At 36.2% G+C, this 21,962-nt stretch overlaps 1 protein-coding gene across 3 annotated transcripts in view; it reads left to right on the plus strand.

The window, feature by feature from the left end:
* LOC138694310 (uncharacterized) overlaps nucleotides 1-20,893 on the plus strand; it is a 511,848-nt gene extending 490,955 nt beyond the window's left edge. For all 3 annotated transcript variants that reach the window (XM_069817898.1, XM_069817899.1, XM_069817900.1), the window contains 3 exons: nucleotides 4,049-4,298; nucleotides 8,276-8,388; nucleotides 11,154-20,893. In XM_069817898.1, the coding sequence (XP_069673999.1) occupies nucleotides 4,049-4,298; nucleotides 8,276-8,388; nucleotides 11,154-11,381 (591 nt within the window). In that variant the 3' untranslated portion in view covers nucleotides 11,382-20,893. The remainder of the gene's footprint in view (nucleotides 1-4,048; nucleotides 4,299-8,275; nucleotides 8,389-11,153) is intronic.
* Nucleotides 20,894-21,962: the final 1,069 nt, after the last annotated feature.

Here is a 21,962-nt window from a genome sequence, read left to right on the forward strand (position 1 = left end):
TAATTTTAACCCTTGTTTTCTCAGTTTTTAATATACGGCACTTGGCCCACTATGGCTCTGAACCCTTCAATTACTAGTCCTGGTGACTTTTTGTGACAAATTTACCAATACAGATTTATGCAACTAGGTTTTTACTTGTTTACTAATTTGTCGCTAGGAAAGGTAGTAATTTTAGCTTTAATGCTTTGAGGCCAATTATCTCGCATTGCTATAATAGTCTCCACGAAATTTTTCTGTGGTTCCATTAGTTTATGCGACAAACTCACTAAGGTACCTGGTTTGATCACTTGATATTAATGCCTTCCTGTCGCAGAAGCTGTGCAACAGGGTAAACCGAGACCATATATACTTTTATTTATTTTGTTTGCGGATTTATTCTAGATGGAATAATTGAAACTTGTTCATTTAATTGGAACTACAGTGTTTACTTGCACGTACTTCACAAGACAGAGTTGAACTTCGGTTGAAAAGTAGTCACGATAACTGTAATAAGTTCATTTTATTAAATTCAAGGTGACAGTAATTTTGTATAGAGAACATATATAGAGTGTCCCATTTATCTTGTGCATCTATTATAACTCTTTTATTTGGATAAGTATTGGCATTTTTGTTTTTGTGAGTTATATTAGAACGAGGGGCTAACATGAATGTAGAGATTTGGTGCATGTGGTACTACATTATGGTACAAGATACACGTGACATCATCAATTTTTCAAATAGCACTACATACTTTAATCATGTTACATGGTTACACACATTAAGACGAGTTCAAAATGTAACACAATGTCACCTTTCCAATCAATAACAACAAAATGCGGAATAAATGCCATCAGGATGTGTCGTTTGTTATGGTGTCCCATTCATCTTGTGCATTAACTTACACAAAACGAAAGACGACTGACGTCCGTACACGTCGTGTGTTATGTGTTTGCTGTCTTAATATGTAAACAAACCACAACTGTCGACGCCACAATCCACGTACAGTGGCCTGCACGTTCTCCGTACATGTCGTCACTCGACTTCTTCATGTGGGGAACCGTAAAGGGCAGTGTGTACCAGAAATTCTGACGACACGAGACGACATGCAGCAACGCGTTCAATAGGTTTGTGTGTCCATTCAACCAGCAACATGCCGGGCAGTCATACGGTCTTTCGGGGAACGCGTTCGAATGTGCTTTAATGTGAGTGGTCACCATTTGGAACATCTTCTGTGACTCTCAAAGCATAACATTATCACATTGGAAGTACGTTTTTGTTTCGTTTTGTTGTTATTGATTAGGAAGGTGACATTGTGATACATTTTTGAACTCTTAATGTGTGTAATCAACGTAACATGATTAAAGTATGTAGTGCTATTTGAAAAATAGTGTGCATATTGTACCATAATGTAGTTACATGCACCAAATCTTCACACTCACGTTAGCCCCTCGTTCTACAGTAACATAACGCTCAAAAATAAAAATTCCAATACCTATCCAAACAAAAAAGTTATAATAGATGCACAAGATAAATGGGAGACACTGTATATCGAAAAAGTTGCAAAACTTTCGTTCCAATTTTTAGGATCATATCTCCAATTTCTCTAGTAGATGAGTCCCAGAGAATATTCGTCTTTTATACTAGACCAGGACTGGGCGCTTATTAACCCAATTGAGTCAGTACAGAGTTCCCCTTAACTCCCCCACTTCATTTTCCCGGCTGAGACGAGAGACCGGCAGTTAAGCACTGCTCAGAGACGGATTGCATCATAGCTTATACGAACTTTAGCTCTCGCTGGTCGCCTGAAATCCATCAATGATGCACAGTGTCCAGTGTGTGTTTGTTTAAAAGGCAGTGTAAGCTGAAAGGACATGGGAGGGGATTTCAGAGTTCCGTTTCACTTCCTCGTTGTGCACAGGACTGTACTAGACAACCTTACACTTCTGATTCTCATAAAAATAAAATTATTTATTAAATTTGTTAAATTAGCAACTTTACAACTTTATAACTCTTCCGGTATTTTGTTTTAATGACTAGTTTCAGCAGGAATGTACATCACCTTCAGATTGCTAGTGAGGTCTTGCGCTTTCATCTCGTTTCTTCTTGCTGGTATATTGGTGGGCTGTTTATGATTGGTAGTATTGTGTCGAAAAGGGTGTGTGTTCTGAAATTCAGTCGAGTGTTGAGAATGTGTTGTGTATGCGTTTCAGTATGTTTATATATTTCGTATTATTCTAGATTGTTACCTACCGGCGTAGCTCTGTCGGCTAAGTCGCTTGCTTACCGATCCGGAGTTGCGCTCGATTCCCGCTTGAGCTGATTACCTGGGTGGGTTTTTTTCCGAGGTTTTTTCCAACCGTAAGCCAAATGTCAGGTAAACTATGGCGAATCCTCGGCCTCATCTAGCCAAATATCAATACCACCAATCTCATCGACGCTGAATAACCTCGTAATTGATACAGTGTCGTTAAATAACCAAGTAAAAAAATCTAGATTGTTTAGTTTCTGGTGTTTTGGCTCAATGTGTAGAATTTCCATATCTGTTTCTACATTGTTGTAGTTGTGATTGCAGTTGGTAGTGTGTTCTGCGTAGGTGGAAGTATTGTGTGATTTTCTTACGACTGTAATGTGTTTCTTGTATCATGTTTAAACAGATCTTACACTTTGATGTAGAACATACATACATACATACATACATACATACATACATACATACATACATACATACATACATACATACATACATAAGTGTTCTGCCCATGGGCAGGTCTTTCACTGCAAACCCAGCATTCTCAAATCTTTCCTATTTTTTGCCTTCCTCTTACTGTCCGCATATGATCCACATATCTTAATGACATCTATCATCTGATATCTTCTTCTGACTCGAACTCTTCTCCCGCTCAGGATCATTCTTTCTTCACTCACTCTTTCTAACATAACTTTATTTCTTAATCTGTCCGTCCACTTCACACGCTCCATTCTTCTCAATATCCACATTTGAAATGCTTCTATTCGTTTCTTTTCACTTCGTCGTAATGTCGATGTTTCTGCCCCACACAATGGCACACTCCACAAAAAGAACTTCACTAGTCTCTTCCTTAGTTATTTTTCCAGAGGTCCACAGTAGATGCTCCTTTTTGTATTAAAAGCATCCTTTGTCATTTCTATTCTCCTTTTGACTTCCTGGCTGCAGCTCATGTTACTGCATACAGTACATCCCAAGTATTTGAAGCTGTCCACTTGCTCTACTGCGTCATTTAGAATTCGCAAGTTTACCTTCTTTATCTTTCTTGCGATAACCATGGTCTTCGTCTTGTTTGCATTTATCTTCATTCCATACTGCTCACAGTTGTCATTTAGCTCCAGTAGCATATCCCTTAGTATCATCTCCTCTTTTGCTAACAAAGCCATATCATCAGCAAATGTTACGCATTTTATTCTTCGTCCTCCTGATTTTACTCCTCCTTGTTCTGAATTCACCAAATCCTCCAAGTAGATGTTGAACAGGGTAGATGATAAAGGACGTCCTTGTCGTACTCCTCTCCCAGTTTCACTTCCTTCAGACATTTCTTCTCCTATCCTGACTTTGACCCGTTGTTTCATATATAGGTTACTGAACACCTTCCTGTCTTTCGAATCCACACTTATTTTCTTCAGAATGTCCATCACTTTGTTCCAATCCGCTTCATTACATCAAATAAATCGGAGTTTTATCCACTTGAGATACACTTTTGAAGCTTGCACTTTAAATTCGATGTAGGCCTATTTGTTTCTTCCAATAACTTTCAGACAACATAGAATTATTTTTTCGTCTTTCCTGAAAAATCAGGTTTTTGGATAAAGTGCAGTTTGATTCTCGGCGACTCATATGTAAACTTTATTTTGATCAAAATACCAGCGTTTTTAAAAGTGTCCTAACCTTTGAATTCAATGTATGTAACCTATAAATTGAAGACTACTCAAAACCAATTAATAGTAAATGATAAGCTGGGTGTTTTACCATTTACAACTTTGCCTTTTGACGAGACATTTCTAAGATACAGCAAACTAAAGTTTCATTATGTCATAGCGTTTGCGACACTTCGCCGACTGGTCCACAAACTCGGCGGAGTTCCACGTGCTTCGTGAGGTGGAGCACGGCTTCGTGGAGACGTTTATCGAAACGACGCCAGAGGACCCGCATGTGCCCCGAACTGCAAGCATGGAACACTGGCTGGAGCAGTGGAGTAAGATGATGGCGCCGGCACGCAACCTGCAAGACTTCCCACTCTGGCTGCAGTACTTCTCCAAGATAATCTTCCTCGTCATCAACAAGAGCGGTACGTTCTCTGAACAGGACTCGGAATAAATTTATGGGGAAAATAAAGCCTCCGTGGGATTGATTGGTTTGTTTTGACATCTATTTAGACACATTATTATTATTATTATTATTATTATTATTATTATTATTATTATTATTTACGGAATCAAAATTTCAAGTAACAACACACTCCAATTGAGGCGTGTAGTTGCAAAATCAGGTACATCACTTTTTTTTTTCTAAAATGAGTTAATGATATATTTAATATCTCCATATCATTCTACAACTGCTATAGCACTGTTATTCTCTAAAGCCAAATACATTACATGGATTTGTATGATGAAAGAATAGTATTGGCTGCAAAACCTTGGTTCCTTGCAAACGTTTTTCCTTCATACTGAAAACTTATGTTTTAGTGATGTATCTGATTTTGCAACTAAACGCTACAATTAATGTTGTTATATGCTGACGATTTGGTAATCTTCTCTACAACAGAAGGGAGCACTTCAGCGTAAAAAATATGTTAGGGTTAAAATTGAACTGGAAGAAAATATTATGAACGAATGAATGAGTACATGGATGGATGGATGGATGGATGGATGGAAGGAAGAACGAAGGAATAAACGACGGAACGAGCGAAGTAAGGAACGAACATATGAATGAATAAACGAATGAACGAACGAACGAATGAACGAACGAATGAATGAACGAATGAACGAACGAATGAATGAACGAACGAACGAATTATTTTACACCTGCCATATTTACGATGTTGATCAGTGTTGAAGAGTGCTTTGAAGCATATTGCACGAAGAAAAACTAAAAGGTAATGTGGACTTCACAATATTAGGCTATTTACGAAGCTTACTTAATATAAAATGAAATTTTAGAAACTCGGTATTTTTTTTTCAAGCGAGATGCTGCAATTTTCGTAAACACAAGTGTTAGTTGTTTCTTTTTATATTATTATATTATACTATCCTGTACCACAATATGAATGAATGAATGATTGAATGAATGGATGAATGAATGAATTAATTAATTAATTAATTAACGAATAAACGAACAAACGAACGAATGAATGAACAAACAAATGAACGAACGAACTAACGAACGAACGGACGAGTGAATGAATGAACAAACAAATGAACGAACGAACTAACGAACGAACGGACGAGTGAATGAATAAATGAATGAATGAATGAACGAAGGAAAGAACGAACGGACGAGCGAGTGAGTGAATGAATGAATGAATGAATGAATGAATGAATGAATGAATGAATGAATGAATGAATGAATGAATGAACGAACGAAAGAACGAACGGACGAGCGAGTGAGTGAATGAATAAATGAATGAATGAATGAACGAACGAAAGAACGAACGGACGAGCGAGTGAATGAATAAATGAATGAATGAATGAATGAACGAACGAAAGAACGAACGGACGAGCGAGTGAGTCAATGAATAAATGAATGAATGAATGAACGAACGAAAGAACGAACGGACGAGCGAGTGAATGAATAAATGAATGAATGAATGAATGAACGAACGAAAGAACGAACGGACGAGCGAGTGAGTGAATGAATAAATGAATGAATGAATGAACGAACGAACGAATTATTTTACACCTGCCATATTTACGATGTTGATCAGTGTTGAAGAATGCTTTGAAGCATATTGCACGAAGAAAAACTAAAAGGTAATGTGGACTTCACAATATTAGGCTATTTACGAAGCTTACTTAATATAAAATGAAATTTTAGAAACTCGGTATTTTTTTTTCAAGCGAGATGCTGCAATTTTCGTAAACACAAGTGTTAGTTGTTTCTTTTTATATTATTATATTATACTATCCTGTACCACAATATGAATGAATGAATGAATGAATGAATGAATGAATGAATGAATGAATGAATAAACGAATAAACGAACAAACGAACGAATGAATGAACAAACAAATGAACGAACGAACTAACGAACGGACGAATGAACGAACGAATGAATGACTGAACGAACGAACGAACGAAAGAACGAACGGACGAGCGAGCGAACGAATGAATGAATGAATGAATGAATGAATGAATGAATGAATGAATGAATGAATGAATGAATGAATGAATGAATGAATGAATGAATGAATGAATGAATGAATGAATGAATGAATGAATGAATGAATGAATGAATGAATGAATGAATGAATGAATGAATGAATGAATGAATGAACGAAAGAACGAACGTACGAGCGAGTGAGTGAATGAACAAATGAATGAATGAACGAACGAACGAACGGACGAGCGAGTGAGTGAATGAATAAATGAATGAATGAATGAATGAATGAACGAAAGAACGAACGGACGAGCGAGCGAGTGAGTGAACGAATAAATGAATGAATGAATTAACGAACGAACGGACGAGCGAGTGAGTGAAAGAATAAATGAATGAATGAATGAATGAACGAACGAAAGAACGAACGGACGAGCGAGCGAGTGAGTGAATGAATAAATGAATGAATGAATTAACGAACGAACGGACGAGCGAGTGAGTGAAAGAATAAATGAATGAATGAATTAACGAACGGACGAGCGAGTGAGTGAAAGAATAAATGAATGAATGAATGAATGAATGAACGAACGAACGAACGAAAGAACGAACGGACGAGCGAGCGAGTGAGTGAGTGAGTGAGTGAATGAATAAATGAATGAATTAACGAACGAACGGACGAGCGAGTGAGTGAAAGAATAAATGAATGAATGAATGAATGAATGAATGAATGAATGAATGAATGAATGAATGAATGAATGAACGAACGAACGAACGAACGAAAGAACGAACGGACGAGCGAGCGAGTGAGTGAATGAATAAATGAATGAATGAATTAACGAACGAAAGAACGAACGGACAAGCGAGAGAGTGAATGAATAAATGAATGAATGAATGAACGAACGAACGAAAGAACGAACGGACGAGCGAGCGAGTGAATGAATAAATGAATGAATGAATGATATCACAGGAAAGGTGTCTGAATTTAGTTACCTTGGCCAACTAATCTATGATATGAAAGTGATACAGATCCGAAATTACAGAAGTACAACACAATTAATGAAATTATTAAACGAAATTTTGAAGAACAGATGCCCATGTAAACAAATTTGAAGGGCAAAGAACAAATGTTGTAAGAATCATTTTTTGTCACTTTTAAGTGATTGTCAAAACAGGTTGCATATTATGTAAAGCCCGATAACGTACACAAATCATAATATGAGCCGTTCAGAGCAGAAGTGGTGTAAGTCAAAATTGGGTAATAAGATTTAAAGTAAAAATTCTATAAAATACAGCGCAAAGTAGCAATTAATATGTCCTTCGTGCTATCCACTGACTACTAATAGTGTAAATAAATTGAATAATAATTGCTACTTTGCGCTGTATTGTACAGAATGTTTACTTTAGCTCTCATTACCCATTTTTGACTTACACCACTTCTGCTCTGAACGGCTCATATGTTGAAATTTGAACCGGAAATATGTTCTAGTTATTGTGTGCTGTGACAATTGTCACAAGTAGTATGTGATTTAGACGTAGAAAAATGTTTCTCCTGAAAAATGTTGTTTTATATATTTAACGTTTATAGTTTACACTCTACAATTACGATTATGTGAGTGCAAAAGCTTTTCTTAAGTATAACAGTAAAAACTTTATGTCTAATTTCAAATATAAAACCAAACTATAAGTAACTCAAATGATTTTAGCCTATTTTTAGATTGAAACAACATATACAAAGGGGAAGTACAGGCATTCGGGGAATTTTATTTCCTGGCTGTTCGAATTTTCACTATTCTGTCCATAATGCCCTTCCTTGCTGGAGGGAAATTAAGTGTTTAGTGAAAACTACGAAAATTATTGGATTCTGATTTTCAGTATAGGTCTTGTAATTTAAAACTGTTCTTCAGTTAAGACAAATAGAAACAGAAAAAATAATCCCCTGTGTCTTGTTGCAGGTACAGGAGTGATAACGAGAGATGAGCTACGGGTGTTTTATTCGTCCTTCCTAGGTTTCAGCACACAGAAGGTCGGCGAGGTGCTGGACCTGGCATACAGCAACATGACTTCGGTAAGTGTGACATTATCACAGAGAAGCACACACTAGAAATCAAAAGCAATTTTTAATATTTACATTAAGCAATGTCCTCCATACATGACGCTTGCCTCACACCCTAAGCTCAGCAACATTTTCTATTATATACTCAAAATCAGCTGTCATTTCTACGGTAGTAACTTTAGCTTCTAAAGGAGTGTACCTATGTCATAAGAAATATTCAAATTGCCCTTCTTATGCTTCAATTGGTTTTTTACATCTCCAAAGAATGATCTGAAATACTCGACTAATTCCTTCTTGCGAAATGTCCGAAATGACTTCTAGAATATTTTCTTTCACATTTTGCATACCGGTAATGCAAATCACAAAAACTCGCTGCAATATGCTACACACTGTTCTTAAACAATTAGAGGAAAACAATAGTTGTTACATACGAATGAGTAATCCCTTCAGTGTTTTCAAACTATTAGAAAAAACACAAAAGATTTCACTACGTTACGCAAGAATAGTTAATCTCTTCAGTGTTATCAAGTAATTAGAAAAAAATCATAGATTATCTACGTAAAGATTAATTTTTGGTCCTACAGAATACGTCTGTTACAGTAACAATTAATATTAGAGGAGAAACATTCGCTCCGGCGCCGGAGATCGAACCCGACCCGGGTTCTACGTACCAAGCGCTCTAACCACTGAGCTACGTCGAGGTTCAATCCACAGCACCGGATCGAATCCCTCTCCTCCAGTCGAACTTGGAGTCAGGCCACAGAGGGAAAAACACTGGAGGAGAGGGATTCGATCCGGTGCTGTGGATTTTTCTCACATTCAGGTAAGAGTGAATGTAGGTAAAATAAACAACTGTCAACACCGGTAGATTAACTAGATATTTCAGCTTTCGTATCAGAAAGATCCCTATACCCAGGATGCGAATTAAGATTTCTGATGGGGGGGGGGGGATAGAATCCTAGATAGAGAATACCATACATAAAATTATTATTATCCTCATTCGATACGGCTCAACGCTTGGTCGCACTGAGTTGCTTGTCTTGTATCTTGTTCATAATAATCCGTTAACAGGCTTCATATAAGATGTGTAATTTCAAAGTTATTGATTATTAATTTCTTTGCTTACTTTGTACTTCATAAAGTACATATACTCGTATTAAAACAATTATATTTTGTGAGAGGGGGATAGAAGTTATCCCTGACAGGGGTGTTAATATGAATTTATGACAGGAGATAACTTTCCAACAAGGGGAAATCCCCCTCATCCCCCTCCCCGTTAATTCGCACCCTGCCTATACCCAGGAATTTGACAATTGAAGAGTCCACTGTAAGAATGATGGATGTCACCAAGACTGAACCAAGACTGTCAATGAACCAAGACTGTGAATGCATAGCTTAAGACATATAGAATGTACATACAGAGTTATATGGCATTAACACTGATAGTCATTGTCCAGTAATGATCGGAAAATCACAGTTAAGCTTTGAGCGCTAAGCATTTCAAACTTTCAATTGCTTCTCCTGAAAAATGTATTCCAAATGACATCCATCATTCTTGCAGTGGACTCTTCAATTAGGTTACTACTGTAGTGCTAGAATTTAAGAAAGTGATTGTCTTCAATTTTAGCCGAATTTAGAGATAAACTATTAACTCTGTACACCAGTCATTAATACAGTATTAGTGTGATTCAATTCATGATCAATTTACTGTAAGCAATCTCCAGTCGCTGTTATTTTATTGTTTTCTTTGGTTCGTACTTCGATTAGCGCTATATTAATTATTTCACCATAGCTGCATTTTATATCATCATCATCATCATCATCATCATCATCATCATCATCATCATCATCATCATCATCACCATCATGCCACCGGCGTCGCTCAGTCGGTTAAGGCGCTTCCCTGCCGACCTGAAGTTGCGCTCTGACGCGGGTTCGATCCCCACTTCAGGTGATTACCTGGTTGGGTTTTTTCCGAGGTTTTCCCCAACCGTAAGGTGAATGCCAGGTAATCTATGGAGAATCCTCGGCCTCATCTCGCCAAATATCATCTCGCTATCACCAATCAAATCGACGCTAAATAACCTAGTAGCTGATACAGCGTCGTTAAATAACCAACTAAAAAATCATCATCATCACCACCACCACCACCACCAGCATTGCCTCTCTGTAACCTTTGCCATTGACAAGGCACATGAAATAAACAGTGATCAGTTCTTGTCATTATGTACTCGTTATCTTACAGTAATCAGTTCTTGTTATTATGTACTCGTTATCTTACAGTGATCAGTTCTTGTCATTATGTACTCGTTATCTTACAGTGATCAGTTCTTGTTATTATGTACTCGTTATCTTACAGTGATCAGTTCTTGTCATTATGTACTCGTTATCTTACAGTGATCAGTTCTTGTTATTATGTACTCGTTATCTTACAGTGATCAGTTCTTTTTATTATGTACTCGTTATCTTACAGTGATCAGTTCTTGTTATTATGTACTCGTTATCTTACAGTGATCAGTTCTTGTTATTATGTACTCGTTATCTTACAGTGATCAGTTCTTGTTACTTTGTACTCGTTATCTTACAGTGATTAGTTCTTTTTATTATGTACTCGTTATCTTACAGTGATCAGTTCTTGTTATTTTGTACTCGTTATCTTACAGTGATTAGTTCTTTTTATTATGTACTCGTTATCTTACAGTGATCAGTTCTTGTCATTATGTACTCGTTATCTTACAGTGATCAGTTCTTTTTATTATGTACTCGTTATCTTACAGAACGGTGACCATCCTTTGCACTACCACATCTTTCATCTGTGTTTCGCCAACTTTCTTCTTGGAAGACATCCGCACGGACCGGGAGAGTTCTTATTTGGGCCGTTTGAGGGCAGCACGAACTATTCCACAATGTTCCCCATCGACTACAGTGCACTGAATAGCCCACCTGAAGCACTAGAACCGTACAGCCCTAACAAGAAGACCAACAGGCGCTCTGTGGTAGTTTGATGTGCAAACTCTGCTGTTAGTGTGAACCAAGTGGCTATGGTAAGTGAGAAAACTGCAGTTGTAGTGGTTAAAAATCGCGACATAACCTCTCTCAGGATATTTCAATTGCTTTTTCGTGGAATCATGTTACATTATAAAATAACTATATTTATAAACATACATTTATACCACTTGTCAGAGCTTTTTTTCTCATTTGTGAAATGACTGGATTGTTTTCTGCATTGTCTTGTGTAACGTTTGTATCTTACAACGTTTCTGGGTCAATTTAAGACGCTGTAATACCTCAGAAGTCAAATGAACTTCCTCTATAGAAGGAGAAGTTACATTTGAAGGATCTGAAGTCTTCTTTCGAGGCGTTGGAGCAAGTACAGGTAAAGTGCATAACTTAGAGTACTATCCGTACTTAAGTTTACATGAGGCTTTTCCTGATGTAAAACAATTATCTTTGATATCAGTGCATAACATTGTATCCATTTTCAGTGGCGGCTCGTGGAGTCATGGAAGAGCGCATTTGAATTGAGACTCCATTTATAGCTGTTGAGACGATTCATTCGTATTCATTGACGCCCATATAAATAAAAAGCATTTAATAACAGGACATATCTGTTGTGATGGACTTATCCGAGATTCCTCTCTGGGATCCAGCTGCAGTCTCTACATTAGGGAGTGCTGGTGGTGTCCATTGACATGGTAACTCTCAGAAGAGCTCGTCCAACTCCGCCCAGTATTGCGTGTTGCATAACACGGCGGCAGGAGACATTATGCAGCATAACCACAGTCTAGTATATACAGTCACGAAGCTCAATACGTAGGGTATATGCATCCATAGATAGTTGCTAACCACTAGGATCGCTACTATCGCCTCATCACAGACAATGCGAAATAGTACCGCCACAGTCTATTGTTCCTAGTACACTCACAACTCAAGCTTCGTGACTGTATATACAGACTGTGATATTACTCGACCATTCTGTTTGTGGAACGGCAATTGCTTGTACTAATACACAGCGCGCCCTGTTACGTCACCTGTGAAATATGATCGCTCTCTTATTCTAGTCATAGACAATGTCTTTCTCTTTCCCACAGAGTAATAACATAAGGATGGAGATACGCAACAATAGACCAACCGACATTTTGAAAAAAAAAATTGAGATATTTGCACAAATCTGTTGTTGGCTGTATTATATTCTTCTTCTTCTTCTTTTTCTTCTTTGGTTCTACAGCCTTGACCGCCCCAACGATGCTTCTCCATGTCCTTCGATCTGACACCTTTGTTTTCCATCCTTAACACCTGCTGCTATTACATCTTTCTCCACTTCATCCAGCCATTTTAGCTGAGGTCTCCCTAGTTTTCTGATGCCAAAAGTTATAGTGAGATTCAATTTCTTGCAAGGATCATTTTCATCCTTGGCTGTATTATATAACTCAGAAAAAATTAAGAATACGATATCTGTACTCTGCTGCAATTTTAACCAAAATTTATTCACTGAATAAAATGTATTTATTTATTTATTTATTTATTTATTTTGCTTTGTAATATTAACGAAACTGCTGGTCTGTTATTAAAAATCGGTTAGTCTTTTTTATTATTATTTGTGCCATTTTTGTAACGTATTAATGTTACAATACTTTTTGCATAAAATATTTAATAAATAACCAAATTTACTTCAATGTTTTTGTCGGTTAGTCTCTTATTGCGTAACTCCGTTCAAAGGCCCAGCGACGCTGTTTACATTCCACACACAAAATGGTCAACTAGTATGTTGAAATGTTTTGAATACATATCACAAGTGTGAATCTAGTTGAGCAATAGAAAACAGAGGAAGCTTTTTAAATGATTTGCATATGAGGGCATTGCTCCAGAGTCTTCCTCCACCAGCCGCCACTGTTAATTTATTTCATACAATTACTTTTTCAGCTTATGTAAATAAATTCTGATTCAAGACTCGACAATCATCACGACTTACGGAAGTGAACGTGTTAAAAGATATGTTGGACAGTAATAAATTATTGTGATTATGTTAAATGTTGCAAATTTTATAGTCCTAAGCTAAGCAATGGGAAGTGCTTATGATGACCTTAATACATGTGATTTAAACATAGGCACTAACAAAGCAGTTTGAAGTTTTGAGGTAGACATGTTGGAATTAAGAGAGTGAGAAAATTCCTATGGTGAGATTGGCAAGCTTTAGAATAGATGTACATAACGTCTATGCCTGGTATTATGATTTAAGACACAACTACTACCAAACTAGTCATTAGAGATGCAAGGAACGTGAAATAATGTTGTCACATTTAATTATAAATGTAACTTATAAATAGTTCATTCTGTCACAGAATCAAAATTATAGATTATCATGAAATTGATAAATATATTAAAAAGTCATTCAAGATAAGCCAGCGCAACATACATACAATATAAAATGTAGGCTATTTCCTGTTGTTCACGTTTGCACAGACAATATGAAAATTGTATTGTACGCATTCACTGTTGTTGCTTGTTGCTTGATAAATGTAAAGTACCTACAGTACATTAACATTTGTTAATTCTAGGTATTGAAATAATTTAAATTTACTAGTCTGACCCAATATTTTGGGTTTGCCTTGCGACACAAAATAGCTCGCAATAAAGTTTAAAATGAAAAATCATATAAGCAGGTTTCAAACAAAAGAGACTAAGACATAAGAAAAAATAGAACTAGTACAATTTAAATTGAGTGTACACCATAAAGATGCTGGCGAAATATCGCTATAGAAAATGTTATTAAGGTAGTGATGATTGGCATCTTGAAGACCTCTCTTCAGCTTTTATTTTTTCTTCCACTTCACAAAGGTTTTCGGGATGGTGCCTCTCGCTCCGAAGAAGATACCGGTAACTGTGATTTTTTTTATGTTGTATTTCGCTGATAGGTACTGAATCGTGGGCTCGTAGATTTTATTTTTCTCTCCGTTCACTTCAGATGGTTGAGTGGCTGAGATTTCAAATCTGTTCGTAGGATCAATTATTTCGGCAGTCTGTTTATTTCTATTTATAGCTATGATATCGATCCTACGATTGCTCCCACCATCAGCAATACAATGAAGTTCCTCTTGAACGACTAGATTATTGGATTGATGTGCATCTGCGATCATAGAACGTGTGGTGTTGTGACGTTTTATTCCGAGTATTCTAACAGAGTGGTTAAATTATTTTAAAGCATTATGGACGAATAGTGAAGAGCTACCTAAGGTAGAGGAAGCGCAAAGAAAGCTTGCCCATTTGACTGATGCGCAGAGAACGAAATTCGGTCCTCGTGCCGTCATGCTCGTTACAGGGCTGCTATGAATCACCTAATGCTGATTACAGGGCGCATTCGAAAGCGCGGTCTTGAACTGTTCGTATCGTGGAGTGTGCTGTGCAGAGCGGGTAGAAGCCAGCGTATGCGTTACATTTCTGCGTTTATCCCTGATATTAGGAGTTTTATGTAGTTCAAAGTGTGTTTATTAAATAACAGAGTTCTGTATAACATTCTATGTCCTTAACAATGCCCCCCGTTTCGCTCTAAATTAGTAAGTGCTAATAAAACGTTACACAGTCAAACTAGGGAATTATTTATAACGTTCATAAATGTATGAAAAACGAAACAGGCTCCGCTCGTAACATAAGGAGTATATACAGATTACAATAAGCCGACCATAGTACCCTAGTTATCGGAACATTTTAATAAAATCGCAAAGTATTAGTGTTTTATTACAACGTCAAATATCAGTTATTACATGATTACATACTTCTTATAACATCTTTGTCATTTCATTCAGTGATTTTATATGTAAAAATTCGTGCTTCTGTATTTTCAACAATGTTACTAGTTACTCTGCAGCAAGGTTTACGTTACGTTACACACGCTGTGATAAATCTCACTCGAAACATCAAGCCAGCAGACGACTGAGAACTGCCAATCGAATCGAAGCGAGGTCGAGTGCACCCGAACATTTCCGAAAGTTCGCGCAGCTTTCCGTGGCAAGCTCTTCTTGCGTCACCTCTAATGACTCATAAATCCAACTACGTTATAATATAACTGAGGAAGAAATTTTAGAAGCAATCAAAGAGACAAATAATAGGTCTATAAAGTCACCTGGAACTGATAGTAATAATATGGGATTAATTAAATATGTGTGAGAAACTTTATACAAGGACTATTGAGTATTATTAATACTGTTGGCTTAACTGTTAGGTACCCCTGATCACATATAACATATTGATCAGCCTAATGTCCAAGACGAAAACTTTTATCAGTTTCATTATGCTGCCATCTAGCAACTGCAAAAGAAGTCACATTACAACCCTGAAAGTTGTTTTTGGCACTTAGCTCCTTTGGAAAGATATGTAGGTCTTCAGTTGGTATGGGCATTTACAATGTATGCCAGAAACCAGAATAGCCAAAACAGCACGGCAGTAAACTGGTAGAGGAAGATGAAGACAAGGACGCACTTCAAATAGATGGAGGGAACAAACTGATAAGACGGAACAGGTCAAAGACTTAAGTCGTTGATGACGTTGATTATGATATTGCAAATGCTAATAATTTAACAAAGTCTCCATGTCTAAACGTACCGGTATGTCACATAATCGAAAAATATTGCATTAGCAGCATATTTATGGCTACCATTTAGAAAATAAAGTCCTTAGAATAACATTAGACTATAGAATTTTATTTTTTTACGGTTCTCGTATTGTCATTATTATGCAGCTGACAACACAGGACGTAATTAAAATACGATAAAATAAACTGTTCTTTGTTGGCGAATCCATGTGAGAAGTTCAGTTTTGCCAATTCAACGCTTTTCCATTTAGATCTGGTGTATTTCCGTGTTAGTTAGTTTAGCAAATAAACATTTATCAAACTCTTATTGTTGATACAAGGCTTTAGCGACTAATAAGAGATCAATTTAATGACTTCTGCACTGTTTTTAGTGCTTTCCACTAATCAAGTTGGCAACACTTTAGCAGTTATATTAATCAGATTAGTCAGGATCAGCCGTCATGATTTTTAAATCAAAGACATCTCAAAATAAAAACAAGAGGAGATTAATTACATTTGTATATATTTTTTGAATGTATGAACGTTGTGGGAGAGTTACTAATCTGAAAAAAATTAAACTTCTGACACTTTATCTTTGCGCTCGGCAGACGTTAGAGCTGTGCGGGGTTGCCTCGCTATAACTCACTACAAAAATATCAGTTCTTAGTGTTTAGCTTAGCGTAATTCGTTTGGAAAGAGAAGTTAAATATACTGTTATAATATATAATACACACAAGTTAAATAATAAGCACAACATAAGCTGGAAATACACGCTTTTATGAGTAGAAACACACCGTGTTCCTTATTCAGAAAGAACCACTGATGTTTTCTCGAAATGCTATAGCGTTGGTCGAGTGCTGTTCTACGCATGCGCAGAATCTTTCTTCTCTGTCTTTCAACGTCCTTCTCTCTCACACGCTACAGATAAAGTGTCAGAAGTCTAACGATGAAGCAAATCAGTGACTAGTGGCAACAGTACGTCTCGACCCTAGATCATATATACCCAGATATGTCGGCCTTATAAGCTTTGACGTTAACAACTTTTGTCAGGTTTACTACGCTGCTATCTAGTTGTTACCTAAGGAGTCACGTCATAATTCCCATTTGAATTGTATTAGCGACTGTACTGCCATCTCCTGGCGGTTGTTCTCTTCAAAGTGCTGCCGATTTTAACATAGCGATGAGTTATCTGTTACATATATGATCTAGGGTCTCAACACAAGTCATGTGTCTTCTTTCATAAATACAGGCGTATCTTAATGGTGGGAAAATGCTACAATTTCTTGATAATTGATGAATAAGTGAAAGGAAATAAATGCAACTATTGCAGCGCTTGCCAATCTCATAATGGAATAATAAATAAGCTGTGGAAGAAATTATTGTTACATGTTGCATAAAACCTAAACATCTTATTTTCTTGTGGACATAAACCTGTGATCAGTATGGCATGTAGCCGAATAACAAATACAAGTCGAACGAATATAATTTAAAAGTGAGCTGACTGATGTTAGTACACATGTTTCACCGCTGTACGGCGCTAGTTCTCTTAGCAGGCAATGCTTTATGTAAATAACCAGTGTTTGTATGAATAAATTTATTGAATTTCATGATTATAATGAAAAATAAATATATTAGAATAATGTTTTTTATTCTTTGCTCGTCCGTAAGGACTTATTACTTAATTTATTAACCTAAGATTGCGCTTTTTTTTAAAAGAAAGGTGTAGTGCATAATATGAAACCATATCGAAATCTAATCAATGACTTTTATTTTATTACTACACAAAAGAAGTCGTAAGAATAACAGATCCTAAACACATGGATTCGTGTAAAAATTAATTTAAACTATATAAACTATCTTCAAAGAGGAAGGTAGAAAACAGGAAAGACTGGAGAATGCTGAGTTTGCAGTGAAAGACCTGCCCTTGGGCAGAAGACTATGAATGAATGAAAACTATCTTGTAAGTAGGGTGACCAGATTCATATCGATAGAAAAGAGGACACAAAGATCAAAAAGGAAGACATTGTTCGAAAAAAATAGGACAGCAAATATGTACTTAAATTTATGCTTAGGCCTATATTATACTATAAATTACGTCAATATCTATTTTCTTATAAAATATTTACAGTACAGATTTAGGCTTATATCATACCTAAAAGCATATTAATATTACAAAAATAATTATGATAAAACTTAATAATATAAAATGATTTCACAGTTAACTGCATATGAATGCCAAAGGAACTATAAATATTATGAAAATACATAAAAAGACCGCACAAAATGTGAATTTAATATTACCTTGTATGCAAAGAGAGTTATGATCGTTGGCGAAGAGTATATTCTATCGATGCTACTGCCACCTACAGGTAAAATTACTTGAAAAAGGCGTCAAATCAGATAATTTCAAAATATCATACATACAAGCTATGAAAAGGAGGACATTTCTTGATTTTTTTTTAAATTCATCCGGATCCCGAACAAAGGCCTAAAAAGGAGGACATGTCCGGACAAAAGAGGACGTCTGGTCACCCTACTTGTGAGCATATCTCAACACTGAAGAAATAATGTATGTAATATAAAAACAAATAATATTTTAAAATCAGTTTTTACAATATGCAAGTGCCTCTTGCATCAAGGAAATACTGTATCTTCTACTCTCTGTTGTAACTAGAATTACCTGTTTAAGACAGAGCAATATAATATAATACGTAGGCTAAATGTACTAGTACAGTAGACCTTTGAGAAAAAATGACGTGGTGTTACAAGAATCGTTCTATATCCAATGTTCATTTTAAACAATATCCATGGCATCACGAATTCATGCGATGAAAATATTAAGTCTATGCAGTAAAAATTAAAAAAAAAAAAACACACACAAAAAACATTTTTATATTATATGATGAAGGATCGGTGGAGCGGAGAAAAAATTCTCTCCGGCACCGGGATTCGAACCCGGGTTTTCAGCTCTACGTACTGACACTCTATCCACTATCCACTTTATCATACAATAATGCAGAATTCCTGCACGGAAATATCATACGTACTTCGGTACATCGCAATAATATGATATGTGTATATAATCACTTAGTGATTTAAGACGGCGCTCATTCCGTCGGATCCCGGCCACTTAGTCACTCGTAATGAGTGCACCTCTGCACACTAGTGTGTTGGACATTGTGCCACTGTCACACATCTGTGACACAGTGCAACTAGCAGTGTGAAACTAAGAGATGGAACTTAAACTGAAATAATTCAATCCGGTATCGGAATTGGAATCCTGTGTGGCTTAGTGGATAGAGCGTCAGCACATAGAGCTGAAAACCCGGGTTCGAATCCCGGTGCTGGAGAGAATTTTTCTCCGCTCCACCCATCCTATTTCTTCTAATCTAACATACTGCCGACACCATATTTATGCTGACGACATACAAATCTATCTGCATACCCGACCTAACTACATAAATGACGCTTATGACTTGAATTCAATATCCATATGGTCGAAAACGCACGGACTTAATCTAAATGCAAGTAAATCGCAGGCTATCTTAATAGAACATCAAAGATCGAAGTGTGACAAACAAAATTTGCCACCGATAATTGTAAATAATAGCTATTACTATTCCATACAGCTCGACTGTGAAGAACCTTGGCATTTATATGGATTGTCACCTGGAATGGAATGAACAAGTGAATCACACTTCCAAAAAAATATTTTCTATTATTCACTCATTAAAGCGACTGAAGCACTTTCTTCCTGATGAATTAAAATTAATCCTTGTACAAACACTCGTGATGCCACACTTCGACTACTGCGATATTATATTAAGTAACCTAAATGCAAATTTGAGTAGCAGGCTACAACGTGTGAATAATGCGTGCGTCCGTTACATTTGTGATATTCGTAAGTATGATCATGTTTCCCCGTCTTTCCAAACTCTGTCTTGGCTAAGGCTAAGCGATCGACGAGCCCTGCATTCTCTCGTTCTCTTATTTCAAATTCTGCGCACCGCTACCCCAATCTATTTGGCTTCTCGTTTTCAAAATTTCTCCGTATATCATCAGCTAAGTAGAAGATCTCATCATAACAATTTACTCATTATACCCTACCACAAGACATCTTTATTTTCTTCATTTTATACAGTTTCAGTTGCTAGAAATTGGAACTCGCTACCGAGTGATGTAAGGGGTTGTTGGACAATAACTTCATTTAGGTCAAAATTACATAAATTCTTACTTAACAAATTAATTGCTGATTAATATTTATTACATGTAATGAAACTAACATCTGTCCATTCTTATTATTATCATTAATATATCTAAATAGATTTACAAAACCTCTAACGGCAATTACATTAATATTCTCATTATAGAAATATATTTTAGATTTATATATTTTTTTTTCTCCCTGTAACATAGTTCTAGTAAGCTTATATTAAATTAATATTCATCATTTTACTAGCTATTTCAAATCTCAAATTAATTATAATTGATTGAATTGAATTAGCTCATAAATTAAGTTACTACTTTACCTTATAGGTTTATCTAAATTTAAATAAATATGTAGTCTACTTGTCGTTAAAACTTATATATTCGTAATTTAAATATGTATTGTATTGGTTAAGGCTGGTTGAGTGGAAGAGAAGGCCTTATGGCCTTAACTCTACCCGCGAAAATAAAACATTATTATTATTATTATTATTATTATTATTATTATTATTATTATTATTATTATTATTATTGTTATTATTATTATCCTTCATCATATGATAACGCAGAATTCCTGCACGGAAATATCACATGTACTTCACTACACAGCAATAATTTTTATATTAGTCCAGATCCTTCATTTTCAACCAGTGTGCCGCGACACACTAGAAAGATCCGCTGGTGTGCAGCGAGAAAATGAAAATAGTAGGTCTAAAGGTTGTAGCAAACATTGGAAAAATAAAAGTGAAAAGGGTAATAAAATAGTGTTTCCACAAGAGTCAAAATTCAGCGAACAGACCCAAGTCAACATTCAGTAAACATATTGCCTCCTAAAACCCTCAAAATCCTTCCCTCTGGTTGGGAACCACTGGTTTAGGTTACATGAGAATGACACGGGATTTTAAATTACAACTTTACCGAGCCACATGTTGAAAAACATTGGAAAACGCTGGTAAACTGATGTAGTTGGCAACAGACCTATGCTAAGTTGACATGAAATGTCTAACGTGATGTACTGGGAATGATTGTAAGTCACGTGTTTGCTATCATCATAAGACTCTCAGACATATTCTGTGATGGGCTAGCTCTGTGAAACTTGTGCTAATAACCTATATGTTGGTAAAGATTAAAGTTACAAAGACCTCAGCTAAGCCATATTGATCACGGGTTACATCATGTAGTTGAAATGTATATTAAGGAAATGAACAGCGACAAAAACGTGCGGCTCGCGACAGGATCGTCTTGGCTGTGAGATGATAACTGCTTATGCGAGGAATGTGGGGACTTGATTAATAAAAACTTAAACTAACCAAACCTAACCTTCGTAAATGCAAGATGTGTAACCGGAGCACGAAGGGAACTTCTTGATTTGATCCGGAATGTGCACGCGAAAATAAATCCAGGTAAGGATCACGCCGGCACTGCTTGAGAGGTCCGCGCATGCCAAGCTGTTCCTGTCGCGAGCCCCTCCTCGACAAAATGTGATGAAAGGTTATTAATTTCTGGGAAACTTGGTATGCTGTTTGCTTCTGTCATTTTATGTCATTGCACATGAAGTGGAATATCATACATATGATCATAATTTTGTTGTAAATTCAGAAACATTATATATAGTAACAGAAATACAAAACTCGTTAATCGAAAGCTATTAAATTATATTTCTTGTTGTAAACACAATGGAACTGGATGATTGAGGTTCTATAAGCTTTGATTTATTGACCCGTTAAGAGATTGTGATGACAGTGAACTTATTACTGACATTGTTAATAAAACTGCAAAGTTTAATAATGTATGTGGAAGAATTTGCTGACAA

The sequence above is a fragment of the Periplaneta americana genome, chromosome 2, assembly GCF_040183065.1.
Source record: "Periplaneta americana isolate PAMFEO1 chromosome 2, P.americana_PAMFEO1_priV1, whole genome shotgun sequence".
Taxonomy (NCBI): Eukaryota; Metazoa; Arthropoda; class Insecta; order Blattodea; family Blattidae; genus Periplaneta; species Periplaneta americana.